The sequence below is a fragment of the Echinops telfairi genome, unplaced genomic scaffold (assembly GCF_000313985.2).
Source record: "Echinops telfairi isolate 266 unplaced genomic scaffold, ASM31398v2 ScPeMD7_23;HRSCAF=83, whole genome shotgun sequence".
Lineage (NCBI taxonomy): Eukaryota > Metazoa > Chordata > Mammalia > Afrosoricida > Tenrecidae > Echinops > Echinops telfairi.
In genome coordinates, this window is record NW_022103920.1 from 80,353,904 (window position 1) to 80,367,086 (window position 13,183).

Here is a 13,183-nt window from a genome sequence, read left to right on the forward strand (position 1 = left end):
TCTCACTCACTCAGTCACTCTCTCACTCACTCAGTCACTCTCTCACTCACTCACTCAGTCACTCACTCTCATTCACTCACTCAGTTACTCTCTCTCACTCACTCTCATTCACTCACTCAGTCACTCTCTCACTCAGTCACTCTCTCTCTCACTCAGTCACTCTCTCTCACTCACTCTCATTCACTCACTCACTCTCTCTCTCACTCAGTCACTCACTCACTCAGTCACTCTCTCTCTCACTCAGTCACTCACTCTCATTCACTCAGTTACTCTCTCTCACTCACTCTCATTCACTCACTCAGTCACTCTCTCTCTCACTCAGTCACTCACTCTCACTCACTCACTCAGTCACTCTCTCACTCAGTCACTCTCTCACTCAGTCACTCACTCTCATTCACTCACTCAGTTACTCTCTCTCACTCACTCTCATTCACTCACTCAGTCACTCTCACTCACTCACTCACTCACTCAGTCACTCTAACTCACTCACTCAGTTACTCTCACTCACTCTCATTCACTCACTCAGTCACTCTCTCTCACTCACTCACACTCACTCACTCAGTTACTCTCTCTCACTCACTCTCATTCACTCACTCACTCACTCTCACTCACTCAGTCACTCTCTCTCACTCACTCACTCAAGTCACTCTCTCACTCACTCACTCTCTCTCTCTGTCACTCACTCTTTCACTCAGTCACTCACTCTCTCACTCACTCAGTCACTCTCATTCACTCACTCAAGTCACTCTCTCTCATTCACTCACTCAAGTCACTCTCTCTCTCACTCTCTCTCTCTGTCACTCACTCTTTCACTCAGTCACTCACTCTCTCTCACTCACTCAGTCACTCTCATTCACTCACTCAAGTCACTCTCTCTCTCACTCACTCTCACTCACTCTGTCACTCACTCTCATTCAGTCACTCTCACTCACTCAGTCATTCTCATTCACTCACTCAGTCATTCTCTCTCACTCACTCACTGACTCACTCTCACTCACTCACATTCACTCACTCACTCTCATTCCCTGACTTACTCTCTCAACTCACTCTCATTCACTCACTCACTGACTCACTCTCTCACTCTAATTCATTCACTCACTCTCTCTCACTCACTCACTCCCTCACTCTCATTCACTGACTCACTCTCTCACTCTCATTCACTCACTCCCTCAGTCACTCTCACTCACTCACTAAAAGAATAAATAAATAAATAAATACACTTTTGCATATAAAGTTTACAAAACACAAATTTCCTTCAGCTACATCTGGCCCTATGACCAAAATTTTGAATACTAGGACCTGTAGAAATACCACACAGCAGCTAGCAGGGACGCTGTGTTGTATCTTTCTCTTCTATTGGCTGGACAACGGATTGATTGCTAGACACTGGGACCACGTGGACAAAGGCTACGCCTGGGGAAGAAGAGCTAGCGGAACCCACAGCTGAGGTCTTGATGGGAGGAGAAGCCACCACCCCAACCTCTGATCACTTACCTCCTCCACACTGTCTTTTCCAGAGAGAGACATGTTATCTTTAAGTTAGTTTTTCTGCCACCTTTGATTCCAATCATAAAGTGGTTAAGAGGACTCATGATTCTGTAACTTACTGTTCTTAAAGAGTTGGCAGAAAGAGTACCTTAATAGAAGCTCCAGCAAAGCGAGAAAGCTGTTTGATGTGCTGTCCCTGCTTGCCAATAATGGCGCCGACCGACAGGGCTGGGATAAACAGATGGACGGTCTCCGTCTCCGAGTGCTGTTTGAGAAGGAGCACAGGACATGTGTGCTTATTTGCGACAAAGCAGTCTTTTTTTATAGTTGACAGAGATAGGGGCAGTAGAAATATTTGGAAAGGTTTAGGAAAAAATACAGTAAGGCGACATGAATTTTATGAATTTACGAAGCCTAACAACATGATCTCATATACCATAGATACTCGTGTATAAGCAGAGTTTTTCAGCACATTTTTAATGCAGTTTTTGTGGTAAAATTAGGTGCCTCAGCTGATATTCAGATGGGCTCATACTCGAGCATATACACTGTGTATGTATGTTCATCCACAAAGCATTTGTTTTTAAATTCAAGTTTCCAGTTGGTCCGAAGGTTGTGGGTTGTTAAGCTATTTAGCATTGTCTCCCACCCACAACCATACCTGACTAGCTTTGCCTTTTCACATCCCTTATTATAAGTCATTTGTAAGGTTTGCAAAAACTGGGAAAAATTAATACAGAAATAAATTCATTTTCTCTACACAGTCTCCTGAGACTTTAAGATGCCATGGAGTTAATAAAGATTTTAAAAATCGGTAGACATTATGAAGTTGAAACAGAGGAGAGGTACATGGTCGACTGAATTGTTAAGTAACATTTAAACACATATTATCCAAGGAAGATGTGTAAGTAAATGAGATTCTGGGTCCTCCATGTCAACAAATCTAATGGTATCCTGGGACACCAACTCTACCCGCCCCCCGCCCCCTTCTAGAGGTCATGTAGGGTTCACTCCTGCAACATTTAGTGAACTACCAGAGAACTGATCTCGAGCAGTACTAACATGCAACTAAGAGACTTCCCTTTGTACTTCTTTATTGCGTCCAATTCTAGCATTCTCCGTGGACAGAGACATAGATAAATGAGGAGCCTAAAACGAACTGAAGAAGCAAGTGGATTTCATCTCGATCCTCTTTTCCTCTCACACAGCAGTTCACACGGCCTGCCTCGATTCATAGAAAGGACCAGTTCCAAGTTCAGTAATATCACCAGTGAGCTAAGGGCTCTACAATGCAGAAGCAATACACCTATCAATATATACTTCATTTACATTACATAAGAAAAACATGCTTCTAAGGATGAACTAACTTCAAGAAATATTTTTAAGATGTAATCTCAGTTGGTGGATCCCCACCACCTGCATTTGTGTAACTAGATGCACCGTATGCAGCAGTCTTTACAGGGAGGCATTACTTTAGTGTTCTTGTGCCTGCCAGGGCAATGTGACTCTGCGCTGTTGCCAGCTGGATAAGTCTCCCTGTGGCTTGACAAACACGCCTAGAACAAACCCACCGAGAGCGGACAGGCCTCCGCACCACACTCTGGACTGTTGGAGCTCATGAGAGGGGCCTGTTTGGCCTAGTAATGCTGTTGCAATTCATCAATCAAGGACAACAGATACATGATTCCATTCTTCACTGTTTCTATGGTGCCTCTCTTTGGAAAGTCACATCTCCTAGCCTGCCAGGGTTAAACAAGCACCCAAACCATCTCTCTCCAGGGGACACTTTAAGGTGCTTTGTTATAACTGAACAGACCAACTGAATGAAAACTGCCAGTGACCATAAACTGTGTCCAATGTTAACATTCCATTGCCATTCTGGCCCTTACCTTAAAGCCAGGCTTTTATCACAGCGGCATAGGTGGGGCAGTGCACCTCAGTAGGAATATTAGGGAAGTTCTCAAGAAAACCACCCCAATAAGACAACATGAATTTTATGAATTGCTAACAAATGAGCTAGTCTTAACCACATTAATATATATATATATATATGAGAATTCCAAATATTTGATCTTATTAAGGCTAAGTTTGATTTTCGGTCTAGGGCTAATAAAGACCTTTCAATGATCTGAGTAAATCTAATCTGTACCTTAACAGAATCTAGCCCATATTTGACTACTATTATCTGTTTCCTGCCCTTTGTTCCAGAAATAATTTTACTGCTACTTATACAACAGAGTGGGCACAGGAATAAGGGCATAGGGATCTGAACAGAAAAGATACAATGAAGGCAAAGTGCTGTTACACAAATTTGCAGCAATAAGTTGGGCTTTTTTAACAGTTTTATCTAAACATACAATTCATGCATATCAAGAAGAGCTGTCCAATCAATACCACAATCAACTTTAGAACATTTCCTTCCCCGTAAGTACTAAGCTTAACAACAATTAAAAAAATAAAGTGAAAACCACATGATTTATTTTATGTATAGGCAGAATAAACAAAAACTCATCTTGCTTAATCAAAATGAAGAGTACTGAGGCCCAGAAAGGAACGTTTCTCAATGTCATAGGGCACTACTGTCAGAGGTATCCTCCACATGCCCAGAGTCCCTAGTCCTGACCAGCACAACATGGGATGTATCTTAGCCTTGCAGACACTGGAGACTACTGCTGTGAGGGAGGGACACAGGGAAAAAAACTGTTGTAGTCTCCTAAGTTGGACAAGAGCAACATCAACCTGATGGAGGGCTGGGCGGCTGCCACTGCTCTCGTTGTCGACTTTTTAGGAGGCGAGGAGGGAGGGAGTCTCTGAGTGGTTCAGAGGCTTACTGCACTTGGCTACTGACCAAAAAGTTGGAAGTCCAAGTCAACCGACAGCTTCCCGAGAAGAAAAGCGGGTCAATCTACTTAAGAAAATCAGCCATTGAAACCCCAAAGGAGCACAGCTCTATTCTGAACAGACAGAGTCACTATGAGTCAGAACTGATTCAATGGCAATGGCTGGTGGTGGAGGAGTAAGAGAGAAATAAGACATCTAATGTGAAGGTGAAGAACAAACCTAGAGAAAAGCTGAAGCTCGGAAAGAGGCCAGTGAAGAAGGGCCTGCAGGCGGGTAGTGTGAACGGAAGAGGCAGACATGAGCATTAACAACAAGCAGTAACAGGAGGGAGGTAGGGATTGTTTGAAACCACCACACGAAACCAACAAAGCAGCATCTGCTGAGGGACACAGCTCAGAAGGCAGGAACTGCTACAAAAGGAGAGCAGGCAAACAGAAGGAGGTAGGAAGCATGCTGTCTGACACTGGGGATTGCCACAGTGCTGCCGAGTCCAAGGTCAAGGAAACGGGACAGTGGAGTCTTACCTCAGGCAAAACATGCAGAGTCGGCCCGCAGGCAGCTGACAGCAGGGTGGGTCAGGAACAGACAATAACTCAGGAGCTTAGCAAAGCAGGTGCCAAGGGGATCTTGAATTCAAGCATGAAAGTAGGATCCATTGGTGGACGACCAGATCAACCACCTTTGGTACATACACACAATGGAATACTATACAACCTTCAAGAATGATGATGAATCTATAAAACACCTCCTATATCATGGGTTAAACTGGAGAAAACAGCAAATCCTAAAAGGGCAAATCTTGTATGGAATTGCTATTATAAAAAGTTAAGAAAGTATTTTCGCACTAAAAAACATCCCACGATAGTTACCAGGGTAGGGCGCCACCACTTGTCTGCTTGTTGTACGGTGCTGGTCTGCCTGTTGCTGTGATGTTTGTTGGTTTTTCACATAGCAGGGTCACTTACAGTGAACAGTTTTGAGCAGAACTATTAGAAAAACACAGACTGGGATGAAAGAATAGGCTATCCGTTTCTGAGGGATTAGCCACTGGAAACCTTAAAAATAGCAGCAAACAATGAATGTCAGATATCGGGACAAAAGGAGAGGCTCGCTGGTTGGAAGACACTGCAAATACACCTGGGAAAGGGCTGCCTCCTCACAGTTGAGTCGAAAGACCGATATGGATTGAATAAAGTTTTGGGGATCTTCATTTGCAGATGGGGTAGGGCACAAAAATAGAAGGAATATCCTTTAATAATAGCAACATGGAATATATTAAGAATGTAGGAAAAGTAGAAAGTTGTCAAAAATGAAATGGAAAACATAAAGATGGATACCCTAGGAATTAACGAGCTGAAATGGACTGGTATTGGCCGCCTGGAGTCGGACAGGGTTTACTATGGCAAATTCAAGAGGAATGGTTTTCCATTCATTATCAAAATTATACATCTAAGAGTAAGTCCAGTTAATATAATTAATTATTCAAGTTTGCATACCAACGCTAAATCTAGTGAAGAAATTAAAAGAACTCTACCAATTTCTACAGTCTGAGATTGATCAAGCATACAATTAGGATAGAATTAAACTGAAAGTTGGAAAATAAAAGGAAGGAACCGTATGGCCTTGGAGGTGGAAATGAAGCTGGAAATCACATGATAGAATTTTTCAAGACCAAACATTTCTCCCTGAAAATACTTTCAACAACATAAATGATAACTATCATGTGGACCATACCAGATGAGATACATAGGAATGAAACGGACTACATCTAGGGATGATAGGATGGTGAAGTTCAATATATATGTTTTTTTTTTCCTTTAACCAATATTTATTGAAATAAATAAAATCTACAACACAGAAGTGTCCAATACCTATCATGCAAGTCTTCTTCAGAATGTGAGCTCTTAGAGATATGCTCTTGCAACAGTTTGGTATGTAAATTTCAATATTTTCTATTATATATACATTAAGTCAATGAACATAAAAATGCTTTCTATTTATAAATTAACTTAAAACTAAAATCTTACCATGTAGCTAGTTCCCCACATCTCTAATACATTCCCCACATTATGGTCAGCGTGGATTTTCAAAAATGTAATTCAAATTGTGTTATTTTACTGTTGATGCCTTTTTACGTAGTCTAGAAAAAGTTACCGAGCAACTTCCGGTCAAGGCATACATTGTTCTCTTGATCTAGTCGTGCCTATCTTTCTGATCCACATGACATCATCCCCATCTCCCGTTTTCCTCCAACAACACACTCATTTTGGTGGACTCTGCCATTTCTGCCTTTGTCACTGTTGTTTCTTCTGCTTAGAATTCCTCTTCCTCGCCTCTTTGCTTTTTGTGTGGTAAATTGCCATCCATCCATCCAAATTCAGGTCAAGCATGATCTCTTCTAGGTGTTTCTGCAGGTCTTCCCTAATTTTCTCTTTCATTTGGGCTAGATGTCCCCATGTGCTTTCTTTTTTTAAATCATTTTATTAGGGGAAGCTCACTATTTTATTGGACAGAGCAATATGAGGGGCTGACAGAAACTGACCATCACTCATTTGTAAGTTCAGGTTAAGGCTGAAGAAAATTAAATTTATAAAGATCAAAACATGACCATGAATATATCCTGCCTAAATGTTGAGAACATCTCCACGGAGCTGATGCACGGAACACTAATGACGGAAGGCCTGATGAGCTGGGAGAGGACATCAATAACATCATATAGGAGGAATCAAAAGGTCATTTCAAAGAAAGAGAGGAAGATCCAAGTGGATGTCAGAGGAGACCAAACTTGCTCTTGAACTTGAGGGGCTAGACGGCAAATGCAAGAAACAAAGTAACAGAACTGAAAAGAAAATTTCAAAGGCAGCTTGAGAAGACACAGTATTATAATGCAACGTGGGATACCTGTGGTTATGAAACTAAAAGGGAAGAACACGCACAGCAGTTCTCAAGAACTAAAGACTAGTCTCAGCCTCCAGTTGCATGACCTAAAGAAATCTACGGGCGAGACACTGAGCAGTGCAAGAAGCATCAAAAGAAGGCAGAAGGCATACACGGTGAATGCAACAAAAAGAATCCGTCACTGTTCAGTCATTTCAAGAGGGAGCACATGATCAACAACTATTACCTTTGAAGAAAGTATCCAAGCTGCACTGAAGGCATTAGTGAAAAACGTCGTTTCCAGGAATTGACAGAATATTGAGTGAAATGATTCAACAAGCAGATGCAGCACTGGAAGTACTCACTCACCTATGCCAAGAAATTTGGAAGACAGCTATCTGGACAATTAACTGGAAGAGATCCAGATTGTGGCATATTCCAAAGAAAGGTACAGCAACAGACGGAGAAATTTATAAAATATCATGAATTCCACAAGCAAGAAAAAACTTTGTTAAAGATCATCAAAAAACAGTTGTAGCGGTCCAATGACAGCAAGCTGACAAAAAAATCTAGTCAGATTCAGAAAGGGAGTAGAAAGGGGGATATCATTGCTGACATTAGATAGCTCTTGGCTAGAAGTAGGGCATTTGAATGTACGGATTATAACAAACTTTGGATAACATCTGAGAGGAATGGAAACTCCAGAACACTTCACTGTGTTTAGTGAAATCTTCACAGAGACCATGGGACAGTTGTTGGACAGAACAAGGGAATACTGCATGCTTTAAACCCAGGGTTGCATGTGTCCGCTCATCATACTTCCTCCTATCTGTGTGCTGAGCAGACAGCTCAAGAACTACGCCACATGAAGAACACGCATCAGATCGAAGGAAGGCCTGTGAACAACCCGAGACGCGGAGAACACGACCGGACTTGCTGTAAACTTGCACTCTTTGAAGCATTTACTGACGAAGATCAAGGGTTATAGCCTTCAGTATGAATTGCAACTCAATGAAAAGAAAACAATCCTCATAACTAGACCAATAGGCAGGATCAAAATAAACAGAAAAAGATTGCAGTTCAAGGATTTATTTCACATGGATCCATAATCAGCACTCATGAAGCAGCAGTTAAGAAATCAACGTTCTGCACCAGACAGACCCATCTGCTGTGTAAGACCCCTTCAAAGTGCTAACGAGCAAAGATGTCACTAGGAGAGCTGAGGTACACTGGACCCAAGTGTACCTGATGGTAGTTCCAGTGCCCTCCTATGTATGTGCAATCTGGACAATGAAAAGAAAGGCTGCAGAAAATTTTATACTGAATTACGGTGTTAGCAAAGAATATTGAAAGTATGAAAGAAAAAAAGAAAATATGATGGGCTTCCAGACAAACACAAAGTTGTCGTGAAAGAAGTACAACCAGAACACTCCTTAGAAAAAGAGATGGCTAGGCTATGTCACATATTATGGGCATGCTATCAGGAGAGACAAAGCCTTAGAAAGGATGTGCTTGGTAAATTAGATTCCACACTAAATAGGAAGACCCTCAACAAATGGCTTGGTGTAGTGATTGCAACAACAGGCTCAGTCATAATAATTGTAAAGATGCCACAGGAGGAGGGAAGGCTTTGTTCTGTGGAAAACAGGACCGCCATGCCTCGGAATCGACTTGATGGCACCTGAAAAGGGCTGGGAAGGGTGGCCCAGTGCTACTCTGGGTGCAGGGGACGGCGCGACCCACTAAGATACAGCTTGCACAAGTACGCACAGGGCGGCACGGGGGCAAATAGGGTCAGATATGCAATACTGCAAGAGTAGCGACCTGCAAGTAGCATGTTTGGACAGACAAGCAGCTTGGACAAGTGTGGGAGGGAGAGTGGGTGTAGATCCACAGACGTACATAGATTTGACAGGATGGTTGTATGTGCAAATATACCCACAAATGTGGCGGAGCACAGAGGAAGGAAAGTCATCAAAATGTCTTACACAGAATCAAACACTTTGAGGAAATGAGCCTCTGAGCCTATGGCATCAGGACCATAGTCTGGGGGGACACCAAGGTCAATGGGCATCCCAGAGTTCAAAAAGACTGCTCTACACCCTTCTTTGGTGAGCAGTGACTGAGGGCTTAAAAGTCTGTGAGTAGCCGTCTAAGGTATAACCACTGGTCTTTCCTCAGCTGGAGAGAAGAGGGGTGAACATTAAGAGACAGAGGGAAACAATGAGTGGCCTAATCATGGGCCATGCAAACATCAATTTTCACAATCATGACACAAGAAGATCGAGGCGGTGCCCACGTACCACTACCAACTGCTCTAAAAAGGATCATCTTAGTGAGAGAACAGTGTGGGACAGAACGCAAAACGCTGAAAAGCGGCCAGGCTTACTAGAGGGCGGACTGGAGGCTCCCTGAAGCTATGGCCCTTCGTCATGCTTCAGGTCTGGAATGGACTCACCCAGTGTTCCAGGACTCAACCATTTAGGATACAGCATGAAGCCTTTCCCCCCGGGACAAAGTTCGGAGGTTAGGGAAGGAAGAGGAACAGAACAGGACGCGTCGTGGAGTGCACTCAGTGGACAAGCGAGGGCACGCTGAGCACTGCAGACCAGTTGAAATGTGCATGAAAAGCTGGATCTCAAACCTAGCATCTGCTCTGCAAGCCTTCACCCAGCTCACGGTGATGATTTAAAATGAGGAAAAGCTCGTTTCTCACATCTCCTCCATGTAGGGGACACCGTTCTGAAGGCAATGTGCTCATCTCCGTGACTGTTCTCGGCATTCTTTGGCGTACACCATTTAAAAATGGCAGTTGGGGTATCTTTCAAGAAACTCAAATTGTGTTCCTGTCTCATATCCTCTGAGTTTTGAGAACAAAAATAATCCACAGGGGGAAAACCAGGGCTGCGGTGTGGATAGGCTAAAGTGTCCCAACAAAATCCTCACAGGATAGCTCTTGTACCTTCGAACTACGGTGGCGCCGTTCCCTGTTCTTTACCAACGCAGAGTTTTCAATTCTCGAGACACTTCATAACAAGCCCCCAGAGCTTCCTGTCCTTGGAGAAAGCCTATTCTTTTGAAATCCCCAAGATCAGTCGCCACACCTTCCAAGATGACCTACTTTGAATTTAACTGGAGCAACAGGTCCCCTGGAACTCACCATTTAGACTGGGCTTTTTGGAAAGCACCTCAACGACACTAAGCCACGCACGTTGCTGACAGCACTGATCGCCAGCCACCGAGTGCAGAGGCGCGTCCACACACGCTGTGCACTCAGCACCCCAGGCAAGTCTGCGGTTCCAGCAGCAATACTTTCTGACTTCCCCAGGTGCGTTTCTGGGTGTTCCACAAAAAAGAAACTTGATAGAACTTGAAAAACAGAAAAAGCTAAGTTCTAAGTAAACCAAACTTTCCTATACACCAGAAGGCTACACTTTATTCAGAGTGTGTGTGCTCTTGGCAGTGGTGCCTAAATGAAGAGTTGACTCATGAGCTGTGTAATGCTGATGAAGACATTCCTAAACATCATCCAATTCCCTTTGCTCCAATTTCATATCCATCCAGCAGCTCCCTGACCATAAATTACTTTTCAAGGAAAGTTTCCTCCTGGGAATATGAGGCAGCTCGCATAAACTGTCTGCTTAACAATCATTAAACTGTCACCATAAATCATTCTCAGATGAGGGTCAGCGTGGTAAGCCATATTTCCAGGGTTTAGAAATATGAGTGATGCAGATAGTTTAACTTTTACTTTCAGCTCTAAGCAGTCAAAACAATGTGTTATGAGCCTCTTCCACTTATACCGGTAAATTTTAAGTCTCAGACTCAGCTTCAAAGAACCCATTGGCACTATTTTTTCTTGTTACACATTCCTCGCACGTAAATCAATACTCAGCCACATTATCCTGAATTCTTGAGATATTCTGAGGGTGAAGGATATTCACAGGACACAGACGCTGCCCACTATAGTTCTGCCAGTTTTTCTATTGGCAAACTTCCTTTGGACTTCCTCGCAGACCCTAGGCTGTATCTTGAAATAACAAAGCACAAAGCTGCTCAACCCAAAGCTGCGTAACTGGCGAGTCTGCCAGCGAGTGACTCATCAGCTCCAGGAGCACATGTAAGGAGTAAAGTTAAGTGTATTTCGTTTGTGGGGAGCCAACTGTAAGGCATCACAGAGACATGGAGACAAGTATGCCAGTCGACAAGATCAGCCACCAGGAACCTGGAAGGATGCCAGGGTTTCCCTTTGCCACGTAAAATAGATACTCTGGTTTTCGATTTTGTTTTTGATGGATTTAAAGCGGACTTCAGTTTACTCAACCCCATGACCAAAGACTTTTAAAAATAAACAGGGGGGTGGTGAGAAGGTAGAAGGTTTATCCTCATACAAGTAAACAAGACCTCCAAGAGAGCTAATTTATTTAATGATGAGCTGGTACCACAACACAAACTCCTAAGAAATAGGGCTAAGAGAATCCTTTGAAACCATCATTGGATATGTATAAAAAAACAACAACACAAAAAAACAACTTTGTTTTTGTCTAAAAAAGACCACCATAAACTGGTCAAAAACTAGGAAAGTACATCTTTCTCACACTTTCTTCCCCATGCAGCAAGCTAGCCATTTAGGATGATATGATCCATCTACAGATTGCAAAGTGAAGATTCCAAAGAGCCACAAAAATGAAGACAACAACCCTTGTGGTGACCTCTGCCAACCACACTGCAAGCTGCCAGGACCATCCAGTGATGGGGCTGTGCCCATTCCAGCTCTTGTTCTGCTCACTAGCTGCCAATTCCCTCTTCCCCCCACTGTTTGAGCATTTCTGAAAGGAGTATTTCCTGTCATTTGCAAACTGTAAGTTTGCCAACTAAGTACTGCGTGAGCCAGCTGCCAGGCAGGATTAGAGACTTTTCGTCTGCTGGAAGAACACACTCTTTGGCGCTATTGGAAAAAATCAGCTTGGCAAGTTCTGGAAAGAAGAACATGTGGGCAGAGGGTGGCAGGGCTCACGAATGGAACGTTGGCAAGAGATTTCTCCAAAGTCAAGATGCAGTAATTCTACTCTCATGCTACAAAGCAAACTGAGAAAATGTGTACATACAAGCAGCTCTGAAAAGAGGAAGCAGGATGTCCAGGGATATAATCCCCCAGAAATCCTTGGTCATTAAAGCCCACTCCCTGCCAGATAATATGTAATTAAAGCGAAAGCCGAGATCCCGCCATCCTACAGAATACCCATGATTCAGAAGCAATTTTTAATAAGTAAACTGACTTCCTTATGAATTTTAATGCATTTTTTAAAAAGTGACACCGACAGACCTACAAGTCTATGTACTTCAACAAGAAAAAAATGAACCCAAAAGGAATGAGCTATGAGACAATAGTCAGTAGAGAAATTAATAAAGGTGGGACACATTTAATTACTGTCTATAAAAACAATAGTTAAGCTATTTTTAAAAGTGGTGACTGCTAGGTACACTTCATGTTACTGGGCTTGGGTTTGGGTTAGGTATCTCCCTACCAGAATCATACCCCTTGCTGTAGAGCCCGCCCCTCATACCCTCTTCTCTCCTACCTGGTTACGTGCTAAACCCAAACGTGTAGCAGAATTATTCTCTTAAGTTGCAACCAGAAAATTACCTGGCAGCCATTTGGAAGTACAACTTTCTCTAATTAGTTTCCAGAGACAAAATAAAATTCTCTGAATAATGGATGTTCTTATTTAGAAGGAAATAACCAGCAAGGGTGGAGTCTGGAAAATGGAGGTTGCTCCCCCAGAATTCTATTTTTCTCTGATTTTTCAGAGAACTTAAAAACTTGGCTCTTCCCTTATTAGGCTCTAAGAGATTCCTTTAACAGGTATTATCACTTTAAGTCCTGTGGGGAAAAATCAAGTTAACATTCCCTGCAGTCTAATCTCTAGTTCTCTTAGTAATTTTTCTCTTAGTGTTTTAGCTAGGTACGATGGCT

General features: G+C 42.8%; 1 protein-coding gene across 1 annotated transcript in view; it reads right to left on the reverse strand.

Annotated features, from left to right (window-relative positions):
• Nucleotides 1-13,183, reverse strand: part of IGF2BP3 (insulin like growth factor 2 mRNA binding protein 3) — a 135,141-nt gene that overhangs the window by 7,276 nt on the left and 114,682 nt on the right. The window contains exon 12 of the mRNA XM_004702718.4: nt 1,637-1,753. Coding sequence (XP_004702775.2) covers nt 1,637-1,753 — 117 coding nt within the window. The remainder of the gene's footprint in view (nt 1-1,636; nt 1,754-13,183) is intronic.